The sequence below is a fragment of the Rhincodon typus genome, chromosome 12 (assembly GCF_021869965.1).
Source record: "Rhincodon typus isolate 14 chromosome 12, sRhiTyp1.1, whole genome shotgun sequence".
Taxonomy (NCBI): domain Eukaryota; kingdom Metazoa; phylum Chordata; class Chondrichthyes; order Orectolobiformes; family Rhincodontidae; genus Rhincodon; species Rhincodon typus.
In genome coordinates, this window is record NC_063343.1 from 48,889,732 (window position 1) to 48,913,912 (window position 24,181).

A 24,181-nucleotide genomic window follows, 5' to 3' on the forward strand; every position below is an offset into this window, starting at 1 on the left:
GAAAACGTAACACTCTGCTGAATAATGAAAAGGCCTAATCTACAAGCACAAGACAGCAGCAGCTTGACACCTGTTGCCAAACTCGACTTATTGAAGGGAATCTGTGATAGAATGATAGATGTTATTGAAATGGCAAAATTAGCTGCAGTGCAAAAAAAAAATGGATTAGCCATTAATAAATGGGATGTTAGAGACTCAGAAAATGAGAGAGTAACAAAGGAAATGGAAATCCAACAACCTTTGGGCTAATAGTCTCAGAAAGTAACTATAGAAGGCATGACACCGAAATTAAATGCTGAATTATGTTTTTAACAGGCTAGTCTCAAAAGCATTCTTTCAAATTACCATAACATTTCAAAAAGGGAGAACTTCCGCATATACCGTGTCTTATATCTTTCAAATGAACTGTACAATATTATGCAAATGGTATAAAAACATTGCCAAATTAAAGTTGCAATGATAAATTCAAACACCATGATAAATAATGCCCCATCTGGTATTGCAAGCTCTCGTTCACAAAACACTAAGAGGTAAAAATATAAATAAAGTTGCATAACCTCAAATGTTTGGCACTCATACCTACCTACATGGCACTTAGTGTTATGATATTTACCATCACTTGCATAAATGTGTGTTACTCACATTTGTGTCCTCAATTTTTGTTTGGAAAGAAATGTTTCTACTCTCCACTGAAGGGTGTACACCTCAATTCTTTTCCTTAATATTTCCAAAATCTCACCAACGTCTTCCATGATAAGCTGGGTGGCCTGGATGGCTTTATTCCAGATTTGTACAAATACGTATTTTATCTAGCTAGCAGCATACAACAGTAATCTAGATGTAATGATCTCATCTAATTTGTTGTTCCACCCAACAGGAATACACAGTGCTCTTCATTGACAATGTGATGTAATTCAGATCAATTGGTCTAGCAATGAAGGAGGGCTCAACAGTTTGTGAAGGGAGGTGGGTGTGTGGGTGTGAGGATTGAATCATCTTCTCCCTGCTTCCTATAATGCTGTCTGTCAGTGATCTGATGTTCAGTGATACTAATGCTGCCTCAACCTTATCTGAAATTTTAATCTTACTTTATCTGTGGTGTATAGGTACAACAGCACTGGAAGGTAATAAAGTGCCTCTTGTCAGAATCACACTCTGTCTTTTATTTCAATTAATGTCCTGAAAATCAAGTAAAATCATTCCCTGTGCTAACTTACCTGTTGAAAAGACCTCTGGGAAGCCATTTTTATTTTCATATCGCTCCCAGATGTTGGCAGATGTTGGGGGAAGACAGACTCATTGGTTGATTTACCAACGACTTCAACATATGTGACAGGAAATATCCCTTTCCGATTTGTCCCTGGATACTTTCCTTCATACCAGTTCTCATCTATTCTCCTGAGCAGAACTACTGATTGGTCCTGAAATAAATCATTATTAGTTAAAGCTGTAGTACAATACATGGACCTTTATAACATATTTCAGTAACTTGATTCATGGCAGTTATAGCCAAAGTAATATTCTCTTTCTTCCTAATTTCCTTGTGACTGGCTGTAAGCACATCCTAGGCAATTTAACATCTCTGTATTTAAATCCATCCTGTGAAGAAGAGCACTGCACAGAAGTGACCCGCTGTATTTTAGTAAAATATACTCATATTCAAGTAGGCAAAACCACTAAGCTGGATTGGTATTGGATACAACATTGTAATTCAAGCTGCCATTACAACCATGACATTTCCCTCAAAGTATGGAGCCCATGTTTAGCTACTACTTGTTTCACAAGTTAAGCAGTGAAAACCTAATGGTCATTTAACAGTTTAACTTAAATCTAATTACAATTTGACCACATGCATGCATAATGTCTCATCTTTTCACAATTGACCAGGGATACATTGTCACAATTGGGATGCCTGTGTGAGATGGTCTGGGGTGTTTCTAACTGTAATTAAGGAATAATATATCTGTATGCATGGTGTGGCTAGAAATGGAGGACAGGCTGGCAGAGCTGTAGTGTATTGGTAGCCATATGTTAATAGTGGTCGGGTGGGGGAAATGCTAAGCCATAAGTTCACACATTATTGTTGAATGGAATTCTGCTGCTACTGATGGCCTACAGCATCTCATAGATGTCCAGTTTTCAGTTGCCAGATCTGCTCAATGTCTGGCCCATTTAGAATGGTGGTAGTGTCTCACAACACAATGGATGTATCTTCAATGTGAATATGGAACCTTGGCTCCATGAGACTGTGTAAGGTGGTCACTCCCACAGATACTGTCATCTAGATAGATACATCTGGGACAGGTAGATTGGTGAGGGTGAGGTCAAGTAAGTTTGTCCCTCTTATTGATTCCCTCACCAACTATCGCAGATACAAGCTAACAGCCACGTCCTTTAGGAAATGGGTCAGCTCAGCCAGTAGAGGTGGTACTGAGCCACTCTTTGTGATGGACATTGAAGTCCCCCACCCAGATTACATTCTGTGTCCTTGCCACTTTCATTGCTTCCTCCAATTGGTGTTAAACATAGCAGAATACGGATTCATCACCAGGGGTAGGCAGTAGCTGCTCATCTACTGCATGTAAGGACAGCAGATTTCCTTCCCTAAAGGGCATCTCTGAAACTGATTCGTTGTTATGATGATCAATGGTAGGTACATCACTATTAAATTAGCCACATCAATTACAGATTGTTGTGTTATTGAATTCACGTTTCACCATCTGCTATGATGGGATTTAGACCCAGGTCCCCAGAAGGTTAATTTGCTCGTGATGAATAGTTCACTGACATTTACACTGCACATTACTTCCCTTGAAGGAATAAATCTGCCATCCTTACCTGCCTGGGCTGCATGTGACTCCAAACCGACAAGAATGTCATTGAAGTGAACACAGGGCCAGGAAAAGGTTTCTCACATAGTAAATCTTAGGGTTTAGAATGCACTGCCCAGAAGTGTGGTGGAGGCAGGTTCAACTGATCCATTCAAGAAGGCATTGGATTATTATTTAAATAGAAACAACACACAAAGTTTTGAGGCAAGGACAGGAGATTATCACTAAGTTAAACTGTTCAGTGAGCTGGTGTAGTCACAATGGGCTGAATGGTCTCCTGCAATTTTGTGAATCTGTAAAAAGCAAAGCAGTTAATTTTCTTTCAAGTCATTGCCATATTTCTGTTTAATGAGACCAACTTCAGGTGTTTCCCTTTGATTTTTCCATCCAAATTTTTAATGCCTTCATTTATACCAGGTTTTATTCCATAAACCTTATAAAATAATCAAAGATCTTTGGTTAAAGGCTAGATCAACATGGGTAGCTTACCTTTTCCAGTGGCAGTTCTATGTTAGTCAAGGCAGCAAATCTGAATCTAACAACTGCAATTTCATCAAGTGCTTTTTGCTCATTTCTCTGTAGGTCAGAAACAGGCTGACAAAAAATATTGCAATCAGGAATATTTTAATATAGAGTAAAGCATGTTATTGAAATTTGTTTTCCAAAAAAATGAATGCATTAAATTTTCTCCAACCTCTACGTAGCAAATTGGGATTAAGCCACTCTTTCCATTACATTGGCCTTCATACCAGTTGTGATCCCTCTGTTTGTGGATGAAGATGATGTCTCCCTTTCTGACAGGCAATTCTCTGAGGAAATATTATTGAGTTTCATGTGATTGTGCAACTGCCCTCGAAAATAATCATGTTACCACATCAAAAGAGTCTATTATTTAGAGATGCACTCTCTCAGATGTGTTTGCCAGCAATTAAAGAATAAACTATTTCAATATAACTTCCCTAATGTGAAAAGCTCGTGTGCTGTTCTGGAATGTTATGCAATCCAAAGAAAAACAAAATGCCTATATATCTGATTAAAATGTGTGGATGGGTGGCCAAAGTCTGATTTTATAGGTCATTTTAGGTCATCTTGCACAGTGTTAACAGGGCTTAAACTGCTCAATATTCCATATAGGACCTCTGCAGTCACCCTTAGAGAAGAAAGGTGTTTTCATTTTATTTCTACAGAGCAGGTATGAACAGCGGTGAAGGAATTGAAAAAAGTAATAAATGAATTATGTTCTGAACTAAACACCAGCCCTTTTGTAGAGTTGAAAAACAATTGGTAAATGAGGTATTGTTTGTCTCATTTCTGCTGCATCATTGGGATCAATCAATGGCAATGGAAATATTTAACTTTTAGGTAAGTGAAGACGCACAAAATTTCATATCTCTAACTTTTTTGAGTCAATTAAAATATTACCTCGATTATGACAGTGCAGGTGAAATTTAATAACCAAATGTTTTATATACTTTGTGTTGAGTTACCCCAGTTGCTGAACAAAATGGGCATTGGTGAGAAAGTTAGGCAGTAAGGAGATTCCTGACATTGAGAGCAAAATGGTCCGTTTTCCAACCAAGTGTTGAACAGTGAGACAAGATTTTTGCTAGCGAGCAGTGAGAGGCCCATTTGTATGTATTAGTATTGGCATGTATTAACAGCCTCATTAACATATCATCTCGCTTTATTGATATGCATATATCTATGAATGTCCACATTCATTAGTATTTTACCAGTGATGAGGAATGTGATGAGTTGGCCTGCCTATCTTGAGTCTAATTGAATCCCTGATGCAACTAATTATTTGTCATTTAAGGGCCTCTTTCCTCTGTTGCTGGCACTTTACCATTGGTTGGTCAGCTGGGGAGGACACCCAGTAAAACCAGACAGCATCCCTACGGACCTGTTTGGGGGTAACTCCTGATCAGACATTGGGGTACGACCCATGGAGGGGTATGAGCTGACCTTCCTAGAAGATCCCTTCACAACCTCATGATCATCTGCCCATCCTTGCCTGAATATGCCTCAATGACCCCAGTGAGCCCCAAAATCCACTCCTATTCTCCACGTTTCCTCGACGGTTAGTCATTTGAGGCTTTCTGCAATCCAAGTAGTGTTCACAACTTCCAGAGGTGGTGCTGGGACTGAAGAGCTACTGAATGTCTAATCGACTGGCAGATTTTGGAGCCTGGACATTCTTTCTCAACTGGTCCACAGCCTTGCTCTAAAAACAACTAAATGCCTGAATAATGTAAAATTTGGTTTGAATTGCAAGGACAGTAGAGCAGGGCTTGCCCTTGACTTCTGTCTGTTGCATGGAGCCATCATTTCTACATAAAAGTGCAGTCTTTGTCTCTGGTCTTTCATTGTTTCTATTTGGTTTTAGTGACCTCATTGTTCAGCCATGTCAACACAGATAAAACAGAAGAATGCTTGCAACATTTGCTTTAGGCTTAATTCTGTTTTCTCCTAAATGGATATGATGGTTTTGCATGAACTTGTTGAGGGATTGTAGAGTGGATGCTCTAGCTGCCAATTTGACAGTAGCATGAGATCCCCACACTGGTGTAAAATTCAGCAGCAAACCTCTCTTTGGCTAGCCCAACAGCTTCATACATCCCCACCTATGCCACTTTATGGCCCTCTGCTCATTTATTGGCTTGGGGTGGGGCTTTTGTCTCTTACTGAGAAGTAGTCCTGCGTCTGCAAGGAGCTGACTAATTAAATTACCAGCAGTTCTCTTCTTCAAGCTGTGTCACCAGAAGTGGTGTTTACAGGGAGCCTGAATAGGAGATGCCACACATCAGGGCCTTTAAATCAGGGTGGCAGCTTCTGGCAAGGAAGGAGGGGGTGCAGGGGTGGAGATGTTAGGATCACTAGGGTAGGGATGAAGGGAAAATGTGATGGCTGAGTATTGAGGACAACAACCAATGGGCACAGAATTCATGAACAGCAGGCACGCCCTTGCCAAACAACAGTGCCACCAGGTGAAACCTGGTAAGCCTGACACTTGACATTAAGTTTCCCCACCTGTGGGAAAAAGAAAACTCCCACGGCAGGAGGAGACCATTGACTGGTAACTTAGGTCTCAATTTGACCATGGTTAGGCAAGCTGCCAGGCATCTCTTTCACCAATGGTAAAATATCCACAGGGAAGGAAAGGCAATAGCCAATCGTCTGCTGTAATTTTATATCTAGCCCACCCATTCAGCTAGCTACCCTGTCCTCAAGGGATAAAACAATCAAGGTACTAAACAAACAGCACTTAGTTACTAACAGATGCATTCCAGCAGCTTTATCACTAAATTAAATCATTCTTTTTTCAAATTTTTATAAGGTTTATAATATATTAGTGATATATTTATGATATATTAATCACTGCTGATGAACATTTAAAATCCAAAATTCGCGCCAAAATAAATTTCAGAGCTGATTTTATTTCTCATATTGTCCATCCTCTTTCAAGTATTCTTTTTTAATCTCTTAAAGGAATGGACTCGATCCCAAGATATTGCATCAGCCTGGGTTTTGGATTTAAGCAGTTGGCTTACCCACTGAGTAATACTGATTTAACAGGAGCAGACTCATCGCAATATCAGGCAACCGATTTATTGATTTCTACTGACCACTGTTATGGGGATTGCCAGCACAAGGACTGTAGCAGTTCAAAGCAAAGACCCACCAATACCTGCTCAGGGCAGCTATTGATGGAGAATGGTGGAACTTTGTGTTTTATGTTTATCTGGAGAAGCATTTAACAGGGAAGGAGGGTGGCAGATGGGGACCTGGCACCTCCCACCTCCACTCTAAGTCCATGGTGGGAAGGTCTGTAACCAGCCTTCCTCTCCCACTGCCAATTCAGGTCTTTACATAGCCAATTAATGCCAAGTCCAGGGTGGCATCCTGCAGCCACTGGTATTAACTCAGTGGCAGGCAGGAGAGGTTTACCATATGGGGAACAAGATAAGCAAACACTGGAATGCTTTCTTACAGGTTCCAGAGGTGAGTGGTGTTTCCATTCAAACATTAAAAAAGGGCCATTTGATCTTCAAGCCTGTTCCGCATTAAATTTGATCAAGGCTGATCATCCAAATTAGTACCCTGTTCCAGCAAATGTCCCATAATATTTGACCCCTTAGTCCTAGGAACTATATCTTTCTAATTCTTGAAAGCATTCAATGTTTTGGCCTCAACCACTTTCTGTGGCAGTAAATTCCACAGGCTCACCATTCTGTGGTTGAAAAAATTTCTCCTCATCCCAGTCCTAAGTGTCCTACCCTGCATGTTTAGACAGTGATGCCAGTCTGAACTCCCCATTCACTGGGAGCATCCTTCATGCATTTACTCTGTCTAATCCTGTTAGAATTCTATAGGTTTCTGTGAGATAATGCCTCATTCTTCTAAATGCCAATGAATAAAGTCCTAACCAATCCAATCTTTCTTCATATGTCAGTCTGGCCATCCCAGGAATCAGTCTGATAAATCTTTGTGCACTCTCTCCAGAGCCAAAACATCTTTCCTCATATAAAGAAGACCAAAGCTGCACACAATGCTTCGGATGTGGTCTCACCAAGGCCGCAGCTGTAACAAGGTATCCCTACTCCTGTACTCAAATCCTCTCGCCATGAAGGCCAATATGCCACTAGCTTTCTTCACTACCTGCTGCACCTACATGCTTACTTTCAGCTGTTGGTATACAAGGACACCCAGGCCTCATTGCACCTCCCCCTGCCCCAATGTATTGTCATCAGGTAATAATTTGCCTTTCCTTTTGCTAACGAAGTAGGTAAGCTCCCATTTATCCACATTATACTTCATCTGCCGTGCATGTGCCCATTCACTTAATTTGTCCCAATCATCCAAGTTCAAAGGCTCTAACTTCCTGATCAAGGGACCTAATATTGAGAAGCGGGGCTCTGTTGAAAAGTGCCCCTGCTCACCTTCATCCCAATCCAATCCCACTGCTTTATAGACCCTTCCAAGTGCAGATTCCAATGCCAATAACAATGATCATATAATTGTATTGATTTGAATACCTGTAGGTGAAAAGCTGAAGAAGGAAATAGTAAAGAAAGAAACCTTAAAGTAATTTTTGACACAATGTCAGCTACTTGTACAAAAACCTTGTTGAATATTTACTGGAAGAGAAGTTTGTTTCATTCTCTACAGGCACACATACACATTAATACATGTAAACAGTATGTCTGAAATTCTTTAATTAATAAAAGATTATTGAAACTCACTTTGACGTGTGGCCATGGAAGTCATACTTCGCTCTTACAGTCAGTTCCTGGAAGAATAAAATTCAAAGACAAAAGATAACCTCTTTAATATAGAAAATGTCTGATGATCTTGGTCTAGAAATTAATCTGGATTGGTGATACATCATCAAAACTTGTCTGAACCAAGTGAAGCAATAATGGCCAGTCATTATGATAAACCTTCTGAGCAAAGACATCGATGCTGGGCATCCAGCCCCACTGGCAGAGAATCTTGGGCAATTCATGAGATGGGGGACTGGAATGGCCAAGAAGACAAGGAGCTGTCCCCTCTTACTCAATAGGCTGGTATTGTACTTATGCGGCATTGGCAGTTGTGGGAGTAGGGCAATATTGCTGGAGAATCCTCAGCTGAACTGGCCTGGCACCTGCCGCACTTATTTTCAGCTATTTGCTTCAAGGGCCCCTTTGTCATGCAATAGATTTATAAATATTTAGGAAGAATAAAATTGACCTGGGAAATCTGAGTGAAGGTCTACAACTGAGAAAAATGGCAGTAGATTTAATGAAGACAGTGCAGTGCTAAATTAGTGTGATTTGCCCCTCTTTTTACCCCTGACAAATTAGGTACAACAACCTATCACTTTTTATCCTTCTTATTTTTGTTTGTGGTCATTCAGAACTGGAGGAATCACAGTACTCTGGGTAATTATAATGCTGTGCATTACTTAGTCTTCTGTATTGTCACTTTTTTTTCTTGAATATCAAAGAAGTGCATAATAATTAAAACCTGCTTTATATTATACTATAATAGTTATGGACACCACTTACAGTAAATCATGTTTGATTTGTTAATTTTCAAGTTACCGCTTTAATGGTTCTCCCATACCTCCACTTTAAATTGACCTTCAACTGAAAAAGCTGCAATAGTCTTCCTAGTTGACACCTTGAATAATTATTGAGAATGAATCCTTGAATTATTTGATTGAGAATCCAAGTGTAATAACTCCTTTATCCGATGTGTGACTGACAGCTTCTAAACTAACAATGCAGCTTATTAGTCATGGATAATTGAATCATATCTGAACTTATGTTTCTTATTCCATTGACTGGAAGCTTGAAATATCTGTTTTTAGGGATGCTGATTTTGGTAGATATATCTTCCATTGGAACAGTAAGATCTAACGGCATTAGCAACTTGAAATATATTCATATAAGAAATAAACTGTGGCTCCATTGAATCTCCATTGGTGTATGTCTATGTGCTGTACATAGAACATTCTTGGACACTTCTGCCATAAATGAATCAGTGTGTCTTTGGATTAACAGATTACATCATCGAGTGGTATGTTTATAGGTTGTGAAGCTGGATTGCTCACAGGAGGGAAGCAAAAGCCAAAAAAGTTGCCACAATTGCATTCATTTAATTGTTTCCTCATTGCACAGTACAGAAAATTATCAAGCTTAAGTGAAAACAGGACTATATGGAATTCTCTGGTGTTTGGGACTGTATTGTAAAACAGGATTCCAAGCTTGGAATTCCTATGGCAATATGAACTTCACTGGAATCTCAAACTCCCAGATTTTCGAGAAGTATCTTTGAGACCTGAGTGCAGTGCCCTCAGAGTGTTGTACCAATTTGTCAAATCTTAGTGTTGTGATCTCACTTAAGAAGATTTCACCAGACTCCTGCTTGTATCTGGTTAATTTCACTACATGGTCAATGGGTGGAAATAGGAATTTGATAACAAAAGACCAAAACGCGGGACCTGATGGAATTATTCCTGGCTGCAACTCACCAAAGTCCAATCTCAGGAAGATTGGGCTTCAACATCAACAAATTGTATTTTATGTTGTTATGATGGTATTTGCGTTATGAAAGTTTTTGAAGACTTAAAACTAGAAGATTGTAAATCTTGATTCATTTGAAATTTGAGGATATTCCTTGACAAAGTGACCCAAAGTGTCCTTCCAGTGACTTTTCTAAAAAAACAGTTACTGAAAGGACACTTTGGGACACTTTGTTTAAAGACTATTTCTGAAAGTCACATGACAACCTGATTGCTACTGGAAGCTACGTGGCTTCAGTTAACTGCAGGGACTTACTGGAAGTCACATGACTGACTTTATGGCTGTTAGGTGTGTGGCTATTTGGTACGATTTTGCAGTTCAGTTGGGATGTAACCTATGAAGTGATAACACTGCCAACTCAACCTGCCAACTTTGTCATCTACCATAGAAATCCTCTTGTGGATTCCTTTTGTGAAAGCTGAAAAGTCAAAGCAGCTATACTGCCTAAAAGGTTTCTGAAAGATTGCCTCTCTTTGTTGGCTGAATACATTGTATCCGAAAAGATCCCAGTGACAACCATATCTGTCTAGTAAAAACCATCAGTATCTAGTGACACACATCCAAATGTGCAAGGATTCTCCTCTGAGAATTGATTCCAATGTTTTAATGCATTTGTCCAATGTGCTCATTTCCAAAATTAATCATTGCAAATGTCTCTTACTTTTTGCCTTAATAAGGAAAGTTGCGTAGTTGGTGATTTGTTGGGTATAAGTTCAGGTTGGGAGTAAGACATGGCACTCGTGAAATTTAAAGTGGAAGTTTTAAAACTCTAAATTATTTAAAACTTTTGGCCTTTGATTTGGCTCCTAGCAGATATGACTGACTGAATTTGGTCTGATTTGAATATCGAAGGAAAGATCCCATTGTTTTCTTGTTGTTGTCTAGCTGGCTGTTCAAAGTAGCAGCATCAAAGGTACTGAGCATCTGGTCTCATTTAAATTGTTGGAAACCAAGGAGGGTCATTGAAACTTTAAAGTTGGGATCACTGCCTGTAATCATTGGCAATATAGCTAATATCTTTTACCTTGCAGGATGTGATTTTTTTAAAAAAAGCACTTTTGTATTGCTGCCACACATTTCCCATGTCACCTGATAAATCAATAGAATATTAAAAATATGATGCATAGCAGCAGAGAACCTCACAAAATATTGGGTTGTTTGAGATGGAGAATTACAAAGAAGTCACCATATTCCATGAATTTTCATTTATCCTGAATAATGTAGTTCAAGGAATACTGTGCAATCTGTTCATTCTTCAACACTGAGATAGCACAGAATAAGTCGTTTACACAAAATGCCTTTTGCAGCAGTAATGACAACAGCTACTGGTACAAAACGCAAAAGCAGCTAAAGATATTCAACCTAAAAAGGTTTAGACTAATCATCCTATTACCATATTTAGTTGCTGTCTTCGATCATGTGTCTCCTCTGGCGGCTTTGGCTTTTGGGACTGAAAATGCTGATCTGTAGGTTTGGGTGCATCAGCCAGGGACGGTTCTGCTGGATAAGGAAACAAACATATGAAGTCAATTGTACTTTAATTACAGTACCGCGGATGAAAATCCACTTGGGTGATTTGAAATGTTATTAATTAGGAAAATTCTCTGAGAAAGTTCACTTTGTCATGATCTCAGTTCCCTCTCTCTGCTGGGAATTTCATTCTGTGGAGAGGTAGCTGATTGAATGTTAACAGCTAACAGTGTGATGAAACGCTGAAAGTATCAAGTTCAAGTTCAATCAGCAGCAATGATTTTGCTGTAATATTCGCTAAATTTTAGGCATTTTAAATCTAGGATTTTGCAGTCGCAAGATTTTGGGTTATATGCATTTCAGAAAAAAGAACACTGAGCATCTGGTTCCATTTGCACTATTTTCAGGGGGCAGAAAAAATAAGAGAGACAGAAGTAATTTCTGGATGAAATCTCTCTTCATCAAATGGGCCAGCTGCCAAATGCATTCTGCACTTTTTATTCCTGATGTTTAAGATGAACTGCTGGATTCAATATAGAGGCAGGAGAAACAGGAGCCCTATGGGCTGCTGCCAGCCTGTACTTAGTCTTTTCCTCTTCATCTTCCATCCCACCTGGAGATGGGTAGCCTTGCACAGAAGCTGACAGGATTTTCCAGGAATCTGACTGACCAGTTATGTCAGGTTTGGCTGACTAGCGTCACAGCTAGTCCCTGAAGGTCAGCACAGACACAACTGAAATCACACTTTTGACGCAATCTAGGCCCGAAACGTCAGCCTTTCTGCTCCTATGATGCTGCTTGGCCTGCTGTGTTCATCCAGCCCTGCACCTTGCTGTCTCACACTTTTGACGGCCCACTTTAGACCATGCTGTGCATTTGCACCAGTGTCCAATGCAAAGTTAATTTCTTAGCCCTCGTGCTTTCAGGATTTCTGGTCACTAACGTTACTGAAAAGCTCCAAGTAATTACAAGTCCAGTTTCTACCCTTCCCACTGCCACCAACTTTATAGTCACATCAGCAGCTGGAGGAAAATATATCTCTTTGTGACTCGAGGCCTTGGTTCCTAATGATATTACATTGTTGCCAACTTTACTTGGCAAATGCCTCTTTTCTCCTCCCACCCCTAAGGTGCCAATTCACTGGCAGGCTATGTATTCTCAGCCACCAGTTATCCTATGATACAAACAAAAACAGAAATTGCTGGAGACAGTCAGCAGGTCTGACAGCATCTGTGGAGAGAATGCAGAGTTAACGTTTCGGGTCCAGTGACCTTTCTTCAGAACTGGTAGCAGCTTGGAAAAGATGGTATTTATGCTGATGAGGGGTGCTGGAGGAACTGGAGTGGAAGGAGTGAGCGGATGGTTGGAGAGGGAGACCAGAGAGAGAGAGAAAAAGAAGATTAGGCAGACAACAGGATTGTTGATAGTAAGCCAGGGAAAAGGGGAAGCTAGATAGGTGATGACGGAGAGTATGAGTGAGTGAAAATTGATTGGCTAGTCCTGTCATGACATGGATTGCTTTCAGCATCTAATGAATGAAGACACTAATTCCTGGATGAGTAGTACTGACGTATGAAGAGAGACTGGATTGGTTAGAACTACATTCACTGGAGATTAGAAAATAAAATTCCAACAGAACTAAACAGGGTAAACACGGGAAGGATGTTTCTGATGACTGGGGAGTTCAGAACAAGAGGTGACAGTCTAAGGGTATGGGGTGGGCCATTTAGGACTGAGATGAGAAGAAATGTCTTTATCTACAGAATGGTGAACCTGTGGAATTTACTGCCACTGAAAGCAGTTGAGGCCACAAGTTTGAATGTTTGCAAGAAGGAGGGAGGGAAATACTTAGGACTAAAGGATCAAAGGGTATGGGGAGAAAGTAGGAAGAGGGTACTGAGTTGGATAAACAGCCATGGTGAAGCAGACTTGAAGGGCCCTGTTCCTATTTTCTATGTTTCTTTCTCTGAAAAAGCACTGAAATTGGTTATTAGTAGCAAATACTACAGCAACCACATGTCTCTCCTCACTGTAGATAGATGCTTGTGAGGGCTCTATCTCCAGATCCCTCAGCGTCAGCAACAGTGCAGTGCAGGCTGAAGTGTCAGGATTAAGCAGAATATTAACGGGAGAAACAACAGATCTTTACTACATTTGTAGGTTTGTTTAGTATAAATCTGAGTTATGGACAGTTTTAAATTATCCACTCAAGGAAATACAAAATAATATCTCTCATCTTGCAGCACTAGCCATGATTTATTCCAAGACTAACACTTGGCAGCACCCCAGATAAAGCAGCCCATGTGATTCGCTTCCCCAAAAAACCATCTTAAATTTTCACTCCCTGCACTGTTCACACACAGTGGCAGAATGTACCACCTACAAGATGCACTGCAGCAACACACCAAGTCTCCTTTGACAGCACCTTCCAAAGCTGTGATTTAACAGCTGAAAGGACAAGGCTAGCAGATGCATTGGAGCAGCACCAACAACAAGTGACCCTCTAAATCACACACCGTCCTGACTTGAAACTATGAGCACAGTTCCTCTGATTGGGTGGATAACACAACTTCAGGAAGAAATGCATGTTGTCAGCATGAATGAACTGTGACCCACTGAGTTTTAATGGTGGATGCCATCCTACTTACAATGTCCTCCTGCCTCCAAGGTCAATCAGCGGGCTGGCACCTCACAAGCAATAGTAGCCATTCCAGAGGAAGGCTGGAATCCTGCTGTCTTCTGCAGGTAGGGAAACAAAACCCTTTTTTTAAAAAAAATACTGAACAATACGCTGGATGGAACAGCCTTTTGTGGAAATCACTGCATCTGAGGGGCTGCCAATCCCTGCTAGACCCTTCTCTCTTACCTTCATAATATCTGCACACCCCTCATCAAACATTTACACTCCCCCATTCTGCGGCTCAATGGTTGCTTCCTTGTAGCTGACACCTTCCTCAATCAATGTGAAACTATATCCAGTCTTGGCAAAATGTCTGCTTAAATGGCCCTTATTAGGGTGTTTCCATTCATCAGTGGCTTTCCATCTTCTTTGGCTGTCCAGTTCTGATCCCACAATTAGTTAAATTTCACAAGCCCAGGAGGGAGGTCTTGGTTGTAGTCAGGGAGTAATCTTCTCATGATCATACTGAATCTCTGCCTCCCTCTCCATATCTCTGGGCCCAGTCAGATGGTTTCTTCCACCACCTTCCTCCACTGGGGAATTTTACCAGCAGGCGGATAGGAATTGGACAGATCACAGATCCTGCAGTGTCACTGGGTCAAATCTTGGGAACACTAACTCTATTAACTCTTGGATGTACCTACACCACAAGGACCATGGTTCAAAAATATAGCCCTTACACCAACTTCTTCAGGGCATCTAAGAATGAACAACAAATGCTAAACTACCCAACAATGCACAAATCCTATGAAAGAATTAAAGGGTTCTGCTGTCTTGTACATTGACAGCAGCCTAAAGGCAGGGATCAATCCCTGCAGCTCAGCACATAGGCACAAAATGCCCTCGATATTGTACTTTATGCATAATGTCAATGATTTTGGTGAGATCTGGACACTACCACACATGCTCAGGCAACTGCAAAGAGCTGCTGGGTTCAAGGTAAGTTTTTAAAGGGGAAGGTAATCAGGAGGGCCAAAAGTGAAGTTCGATCAAGAATGGGAGGGGACTGCTCATATAGGGCCAGCTGGGTCAGGGAAGAGGAACCAATTTGAGGTGGGTCCTGTGTAAATTCACATGATGAATGGTGGCCCTCAGAACCCAGTGGCTTGTATGGGCTGCTTGTGGAACACTCCTCCGCTCAGACTGCATAAATACAAAATGTCAGATCACAACAAACAATTAAAATATTACTGTGGCAAAGTTGGCTTGATTTCAGTTTCACGTAATTCCCCCAACTTTATTATAACTGGAATTTAGACATAATAATAGGAAAATAGGAAGGCAGCTGAAAATTTTAATTATTATTTTCACTTTGGATTCAAGTCATAGTCTGTTACAGTTTGGAAATAGAGCATTCCGCCCAACATGTTTATGGCTGTTCTGTTTTCTTCCCCTCGTTATTTCCCCAAAGAGCTAATTTAAAAGCACTGAAATCTCAAAACGCTAGCATGTTCACAGTTTAGGCTAACATCTGACAGGCCATTATCAGTAAGAAATCCCAGTTCTGAATATAACATCTTGATTTCGCCAGGACTTTTCCCATATCACTTAGCTTGCTGCAACTTGCTCAAAACCACTTCTGTCTTGAGCAAAATCCCCTTGTTACCTGTTGTTCCACACTCTGCAAGTAAAATCTTACTCAGATCCTGTTTGGTAAAACTACTCCCTGCTATGCCCCAGCTTTTGCTAAATGTTAGTTTTACGTCACTCTCAGCACTGGTTCTGCTCCACTGAAAACCCTGCTCCCACAGGAAATAGTACTTCCCACATTCTGAGTGTGGGTGGTTGAACTGTTATTATATGAAACATTTCAAGAATCATATTTGTGCGATAGAAGAGCCATATGTTTATTAAAATCAAACTTAAAACAAGTCTGTGGAAAGTTGAGGCTTAAACAATCTATTTTTAAAAATTCAGTTACAAAAGGAATTCTTTAATTATTGTGTTCCTACTGAATACAATTATGCATTTTAAATCACATTAAAACTCTCTCTCAAAGACTGTAGCTCTTTCTGAAATATTATCTGGCATATGGTATTGACAAGAAAAAGAACTATTATCAAAGGTCTGCAAACTGTAAATATATTTTTTGATTTCAAAAAGAGACATACATGTAATTCATGATGAAACAGTTGGATTAACTAACATTAGTGCGAGGGAAGATAATTGAATTCAAATGAAAAGATAACAAAAGTATAGAGCCAGAGAATAGAATTAAACATAGCCAGCACAGATTTTCAAAAGAAATTTCATAGTGAATTGAACTTACTGAATTCTTTGAAGAAAATGGATGTACTATATGTTGACCTTCAGAAAGTCTTTGGTAAGATGTCACATAAGACAGTAAAAGATAATAGGCAGGTTGTGTGGATTCAGCTGCCAGTTTGCATTGAAAGATGTTTACAAAACAGAATCAAGAGGTTGACATTGAGGGAAGTTTCTGCATGAGTCAGTCAGAAAGTGAGCCATGCTAGAAACTCAGTTCACGATATACACAATGATTCAAAGATGCTGCCGAAATTTGTGGATGATACAAAATTAGGAAATGGTAACAAGGCTTGGCCCTGAAAATGGACTGGGCATCATGGGGACATGCTCCAAATAAATAGAAAACATGGAAACCTGAATTGAATCCTTTTGAGTTATAGTAACACTTCTAAATTTCAACTTGGTATTAAATTAAAATAAAAAATCCTTCATCTGTAGTGAGATGATTTCAGTTCTGTTGAAACATTAAATTGGTTGAGGTACCTTGGGTTGAAAACAAGTAAGTAAAAATATAGCAAGCACCATAGTTCTGGTTTCAGTTCAGTAACCTTTGCTGGATGTTGGAAACAACAGACGAGAACCAATTTAAAATTAACCACTAATTTAACGAGTAAAAGCCAAACACCACTTTACTGTTGTCAACAAACATTTATAGATGAAAAATGGCCTCCAAGAGTAAAGTACTGGATGCTCTGTGGTTACCTCAGCAAGTATCAATGCATTTGGGAGACAATTAGCAAAAGAAACAAATAATTCAAAATTTTAAAAAAATGTTGGCTCAAGCCGTAGGGTAAGTTCTGAAAATTTATATAAGTTATTTCCATTTTAGTGATGCGCCGTAACTAGAGAATATTTAATTAAATTCTTCCATTGGGTTACACAAACTGTTGTGTTATGTCTCATGATCAATATGTCAGTATACCTTTGAGAGAAGTACTCACATCATCACTATATCATAGTACGTGACTTGAGGGTAAAAAGATCTAACATACCACCTTACCCCAGGAATCATTCAAAGCATGATGTGTGATCGGAAGCACACGGTTCTGTGTTGTTATGTCCAACTTACCAGCTTAGTACTAGTCCAGAAATTTATGTGTAGGTGAAAATAATATTTGTATATAACAGTAGCAGCAATAAATATCTGATGGATATTTCAATACCCAACATTGTTTTATTTCTTGTGTTATGAGTGTTAATATAAGCATTATAATGTCAGGTAAAATATCCTTCTGGAGGCAGAATCACACCATACATTATTACTACCTAAACAATTCACAAAGATCAGACACGCACCTCCCGTGCAGAATCTTGACCTGTTCCCAGCAACAAAAGCTGTGGGAGAATCATTTGCACAAAAGACCAAGGATCAGGTTCCCTGACTACACGATGAAAGCTTGTAATTGAGTTCTCAGAATTTTAAAGGTACACCATGCTAACTGATGTCAACACTTTTGCATATAATACTTGATTATTAAAAGTCTACCTTGCTAAGATTAAGTTACCTTTCTGAATTACGTTCACTGTTAGTGAGAATTACATCTGTTTCAGTTCCCAATTACATAGCAGAAACTAGATTGAGTGAAGTGCGGGTAAATCTGAAAGGATCATAGCCATTACTTGTGCCACCTCCAGCAGGATGCCACCATCAGACATTAATTCACCTCCCCTCCCTTGCCAGCCAAATGTTCCCCAGCAGCAGCTTTCTTTCTACCTGGCTCACCATTATCCTTTGTCTGCCCAACTGCTGTTCCCTCTGGCCTTCAACTCTAACCAATTGTTTACTCCTTTCCTTCTCTCCAAACACCTGTCTTCAGCAGAAATACCACCTTTTCCTAGCTACTATCAGTTCTGAAGATGAGTAAATGGTCTTGAAACATTGACTGTGCTTTCTCTCCACAGGTGCTACCAGATCTGCTGAGTTTCTCCAGCAATTTCTGTTTTTGTTTCTAATCTCTTAACTTCAGGTTCACAGTCTAAGGTTATCAGAATTCCACTTCAGTGAATTCAGCTGATTGTTTTAATGCCAGCTGCCTTTGTGAACCGTACATACATTAATCCTGACCCAGTACCATTCTTGGCTCGGCAAAAAATGGGAAGAGCCATGGTTGGCGGGGCAACTTACACTTTTCAGCAACTTCTGCTATCTTCACCACAAAGGAGAGGCTGTCTCCCTGACAAAATCTAGGTCAATATTTCTATTTATAAAGCCCAAGATCTCAGGATATGCTTTGCTAAATGCCCTCTCAATATGATCTGCCACCTTCAAAGATCTACACTAACTGAATAATTCAAAGAATACCCTCTGTGTACACCATCATATTGTCCTCATGATATTTATTGAAGAAAATAAGAGAGTGAGTGTGCGTGACACCAATGAGAAATCTGTTATTGGCTTTAAAAGTCATCTTGCAAACTAATTGAACTAGTTTGACTTGCTAAAGGATAAAATAGAGATTCAAATCAGGGTAGGTTGCCAGACTGCATTTTTTTCGTAATAGAACATCTTTTAAATATATTAGAGGGACATATACTGTAAGTGTCATTGCTTTTCTGGAAATAACCTATCTAAAAGTAGCTTCCCGGTTACTGAACATGCATAAAGAATGAGTTCCCACTTTCTAGATCAACCGCTAATGGGCTTGAAGATGAAAAGATGCAATGAACAGCAGGTGAATAAAGAGGTAAAGGCAATTTTCCTTCTTCCACACTTTCATGTCTTCTCTGGTTTCTTCCTCATCTGATCAACACTTGTCTTCTTGTTCTGTCTCTGTAAGCCATACAGTATCTCAATTTTGTGAAAGATAGAGTGAATCACGTGGGGGATTTTACAAGGAGGCCCTAGATCTGTCCAGGTTCCTGAATCTTTGATTTTACAGTGCTAGGATTTACTCAATATTCATTCTATAATTAGCTAACAGCCTTGGTTCTGTATTATTTTGACTTCAAGCAGTTAATAAGTATCAAACATTGGTTAGATTTTCTGGAAATTTATTATCTCAAACATTGAGAAATAAAAATTCCAGCAGAATAGTGATCCATTTATGGCTAAGCAAAGAGATTAAAGGTGATATAAGATGATAACGGGGTATGAAAAGAGATGTTAAAACAAATACTTTCTGTCTCTTCTCACACAGGAAACAAACCAGAGATAATGAGGTTGAAAGAGTGAGGAATTTAATGCAATTAAAATCAGTAAAAAGAAAAGTATTGGAAAGATTAATGGCAGTAAAAGCCAAGAGATCCTTGAGAGCTACATTCTCGGGTTTTAAAAAAGCTGACTGCAGAAAGAATGGCACTTGGTTGTGACATCCTCCAAAATGCTTTAGATTATTGATTGACCCCAAGGAGTAAAACGCAGCAAATTTTATACTCACGTTCACAAAATGATGGATAGAGAAAATGGGGATCTTTAAACCCCACAGCCCAATTTCAGTCTTCAGAAAAATGCAGGACCCATTATCAAAGAAATGGCATCAGGGCAATTAGAAAATCTTAACATGATTATGCACAGCTATTGTGATTTTAGGAAAGGGAGAAACTGTGCTTGACAAATTTATTGCTTTTTTTGAAGGTGTAACTTGTAGTTAAAGAGAAAACAGTGGATTCAGGATGTTTGGACTTCCAAAAGCATTCAACATTTTAGGTGTGAGCTAAAAGTTTATTACAGAAGGTGAGGGTTCATGGGGCTTGGGAGCAATATGTCAGCATATGGAAAGAGTTGGTTAATGGACTGAAAGGTGTAAGGACAAACAGGGCAGTTTCTGGGTTGGCAAGGCTTGTCTCTATGAGCTATGCTGTATGGGTTGCTGCAAGGATCAGTGCAGAAGCCTCAGCTATTTGTAATCTGTGGTTTTGATTTAGAGGAAGTACCTGGAAAGAGTCCTTGTTGTGCAGTGGGAATGTGCCTACCTCTGAGCCAGGAGGCCTGGGTTCAAGTCCTATCCATAACCAGAGGTGCAAAATAACATTTCTAAACATATTGATTAGAAAATATCTATGAGTGTAATGTGGCACCGTGTAACATCCATAGCTCTGGGCTGAATGTCCTACCTGTCCCAAGTATAGGCCTTGAAATGATTCAACAGGCTGATTAAAAGTATACCTAGAGAAAGGGACTAGGGGTTCTTGTGTAATAAAGTTAGTGTCACTGCAACTGAGTCAGCAGATCTGGGTTCAAATCCCGCCTGCCCTGAAGATGTCACAGCATGTCCAGTATAAGTAGCAAGTTGTAAATTTATGCTTTGTGAAATACTCAGTGATCCCACAACCAACGGATCAGATTTAAGCTCTGCAGTCCTGCCATGTCCAGTCATGAATGATGGTGGACACCCCACTCAATGAGGAGGCTCCAAAAATGTATCCATCCTCAACTGTGGGGCCACCCAGCACATCAGATTGACAAACCTCTTCAGTCAGAGATTCTGAGAAGATGATCCATCTCGGCCTCCTCCAGTGATCCCCAGCATCACAGGTGCCAGTCTTCAACCAATTCAATTCACCTGACATGATATCAAGAAACAATTGGAGACACTGGAAACAACAAAAGCCATGGGCCCTGACAACATTCTGGCAATAATACTGAAGACTGTGTTCCGGTACTTACCAGTCCCCAGCCAAGCTGTTCCAGTTCAGTGCTAACACAACAATCTACCTGACAATGTGGAAAATTTCCCAGGTATGTTCCATACATGAAAAGCAGGACAAATCTAACCAAGTCAATTACTGTACAATCAGCCTGGTCTGAATTATTAGTAAAGTGATGGAACCTGTCATCAACAGTCCTGTCAAGTAGCACTTAATTAACATTAAACTGCACACTGATGCTCAGTTTGGGTTCTGCCAGGGCCATTCAGCACCTGAACGCATTTCAGCCTTGGCTCAAACAGGGAGAAAAGCAATGAATTGCAAAGGTGAGGTGAGAGTGACAGCCCTTTACCTCAAAGTTGAATTTGACTGAGTATGGCACCAAAGAACCAGAACAAAACTGGAGTCAATGAGAATCAGGGAATAAACTCTCTGCTGATTGGAGTCATACCTGGCACAAAGAAAATGGTTGTGGTTTTTGGGGATCAGCCACTTCAATTCTAGAACATCCCTACAGGCGTTTCTCAGGTTAGTAACATTGGCCCAATCATCTTCAGCTGTTTCATCAATGACCTTCCCTCCATCATAAGGTCAGAAGTGGAATATTCACTGATGATTACATAATGTTCAGCACCATTCACAACCCCTCAGATACTGAAGCAGTTCATATCCAAATGCAGAAAAATCTGGTCAATATCCAGGCTTGGGCTGAAAACTGGCAACAAATATGCACACCACACAAACATCCGGCAATGACCATATCCATCAAGGGAGAATCTAATCATCATCCCTTGACGTTCAATAACAAAATCATCATTGTATCCCCTGCTGTCAACATTCCTAGATATTATCATTGACCAGAAACAAAACTGGATTGCTATGTAAATGCAATGACTTCAAGGGCAGGTCAGAAGCTGGGAATCCTACAACAAGTGACTCACCCCGACTCCCCAAAACAAGTCCCCCATTAAAAAAGCACAATCAGGAGTGTGATAAAAATATTTTCCACCTCCCTGGATGAGTGCAACTCCATCTGCGGTTAAGATGCTCGACACCATTCAGGAGAAAGCAATGCAGTTCATTGGCACACATCCACAAATCCTTGACCACCGATGCCAGTAGGAGCAGTGCGTACCATCTATAAACTGCACTGCTGAAATTCAATAAGTGTCCTTAGATAGCACCTTCCAAACCCACAACCACTTCCATTTTGAAGGACAAGGGTACCTGCAAGTTTGCCTTCAAGTGAATCACCATCCTGAGGTGGAAACATATCACCATTCCTCTGTTGTGTCTCGGCCACAATCCTGGAACTCCCTCCCTAAATACAATGTGGGTCTACCTGCAACAGATGGACTGCAGCTGTTCAAGAGGCAGCTCACCACCACCTTCTCAGGGGCAACTAGGAATGGGTAAAAAGAATGCTGGCCCAGCCAGACGCTCCCACATCTTGTTAATGAATAAAAACAATAAAATCATAATGGTGTGTGCCATTTAGGGGAACTTGCAGTTGGTGGTGTTCCCATGCACGTTTCTAAGTGGTAGAATTTGTAAGTTTGGAATTTGTTGTTGAAAATGCATTGAAGAGTTGTTGCATTGCATCTTGTACACGATACACACTACTGCCACTGTGTGTCAGTTGTGGAAGAGTGAATGATTAAGGTGATGGATACAGTGTCAATCAAGTGGGCGCTATAACCCACATTTTATCAAACTCTTTTGAATATTGTTGGAGACAAACTCATTCAGTATTGCAACACACTCTTTTGTAGATGATGGCCAGTCTTTGGGGAGTCTGGAGTTGAGTTTCTCAACACAGCTCCCAGTCTTCCCCACTCCTGTAACCTCAACAGTTACATGGTTGACCCAGTTATGGTTTTGGTTAATGGCTACCACCAGGATGGATGATATAGTGTAAGGACAGGCTTCAAGGACTGTAAGTCTACACTTGCCCTAATATCTTAGGTTACTATGTACTTATAAGTGCTTTTTGAGTTGGCGGCAGAGTGCAAAGGCTGTAGTACTATTGGAAAACAAAGTTTTGGAAAGTTAATATTAATACAATCTCTGACAGCAACAGACACATCAATCTGTAACTTCAGACACAAACACATGTGTAACCACCCGCACAAACTGAAACACACTATCACTTTGACTGAGCATGAATCTGGCTATTTGCTTTTATCCTTACTTTATCCTTCATATTGGAATAATGTTGTTTTACCATTTTCATTGTCTATGGAGATTTGATCAGCAGATGAATAACATTGGATTTCCATGGACTTCAGTTGAGGTAGATCTATGTCTGAACCATTGCATTGCCTGGATTCATTGAAGGTCAGCTGACCAGCTGATTCTGCCAACATTGGGAGTGATCTAGTGACATTAACACAAAAGTATCATTCCATTTTAGCAAAATAAGCAAATATGTTTTCAAATGTAAACTGTCAGTATTGAAAACTAAATATTTGGTCTATGACCTATGGATAATAAAATAATTTTAATCCCAGTTCAGAAGTTATAAGCCATCATTTACTGTTTGTACAACAGCTAGGAATAAGCAATATTTTTGTTTCCAACCCAAAAAGCTCAAGGAGCAGCACAGGTGTAAAATGAGGCCGTGCCAGTGAACAGTTCAGTCTCAGCACTGAACAGTTGCCTATTAAAGAAGGTTGGAGGCTGGCTGGAGTATAGCTCAATTGACATTTATATCTCTAGGCCCCAGCTTTTGATTTCTAATTGAACTCTTAAAATTTTCAGGTTGAAAGCGTAATAATGGAGACTAAAATGGCAATGAAGAAGAGGTGAGAACCATAATAAATACAAACTGAAACACAACTAAGATGTACATGTGTTAATCAATATTCTAAATAATTACTTCTTTCCACGTGCAGGCAAAATTTCTGCATCAAACCAAGTTAAACATGATAAATATTAAGGACTTTGATATCAACCACATTGAAATCCAGGGCACAAACAAAGCACATCCAAGTATTTAATCACAAGTTCTAAATTAGACTCAGGATGGAATTTTATGAGGTTCTGAACGGCATGTGCCTTGGCAAGAAATCCACCGAGGCTTTTCTTAATGTCAAGAAAACCTAGTTGCATTTTCTAGACATATTGATGTAAGACTAGGTTCTCAATATAGCGTGACAAAATGCCGATTAGAGAGGATTATTGCTTGTTGTCAGCCTCACAAACTGCAGATCACGCCTCAATGATATGCAATGTTTGATCCTTCTGCCCACCATGAGGAAACTAGATGCTTAGAA

General features: G+C 39.9%; 1 protein-coding gene across 3 annotated transcripts in view; it reads right to left on the reverse strand.

Annotated features, from left to right (window-relative positions):
- The window catches only part of LOC109918582 (sorbin and SH3 domain-containing protein 2-like), a 101,642-nt gene that overhangs the window by 19,344 nt on the left and 58,117 nt on the right, over positions 1-24,181 (reverse strand). For 2 of the 3 annotated variants that reach the window (XM_048604040.1, XM_048604038.1), the window contains 6 exons: positions 23,131-23,282; positions 11,295-11,401; positions 8,075-8,121; positions 3,526-3,640; positions 3,321-3,425; positions 1,218-1,421 (listed from right to left, as the gene is read on the reverse strand). In XM_048604040.1, coding sequence (XP_048459997.1) covers positions 1,218-1,421; positions 3,321-3,425; positions 3,526-3,640; positions 8,075-8,121; positions 11,295-11,401; positions 23,131-23,282 — 730 coding nt within the window. The remainder of the gene's footprint in view (positions 1-1,217; positions 1,422-3,320; positions 3,426-3,525; positions 3,641-8,074; positions 8,122-11,294; positions 11,402-23,130; positions 23,283-24,181) is intronic. The other variant, XM_048604039.1, reaches the window with a different exon arrangement.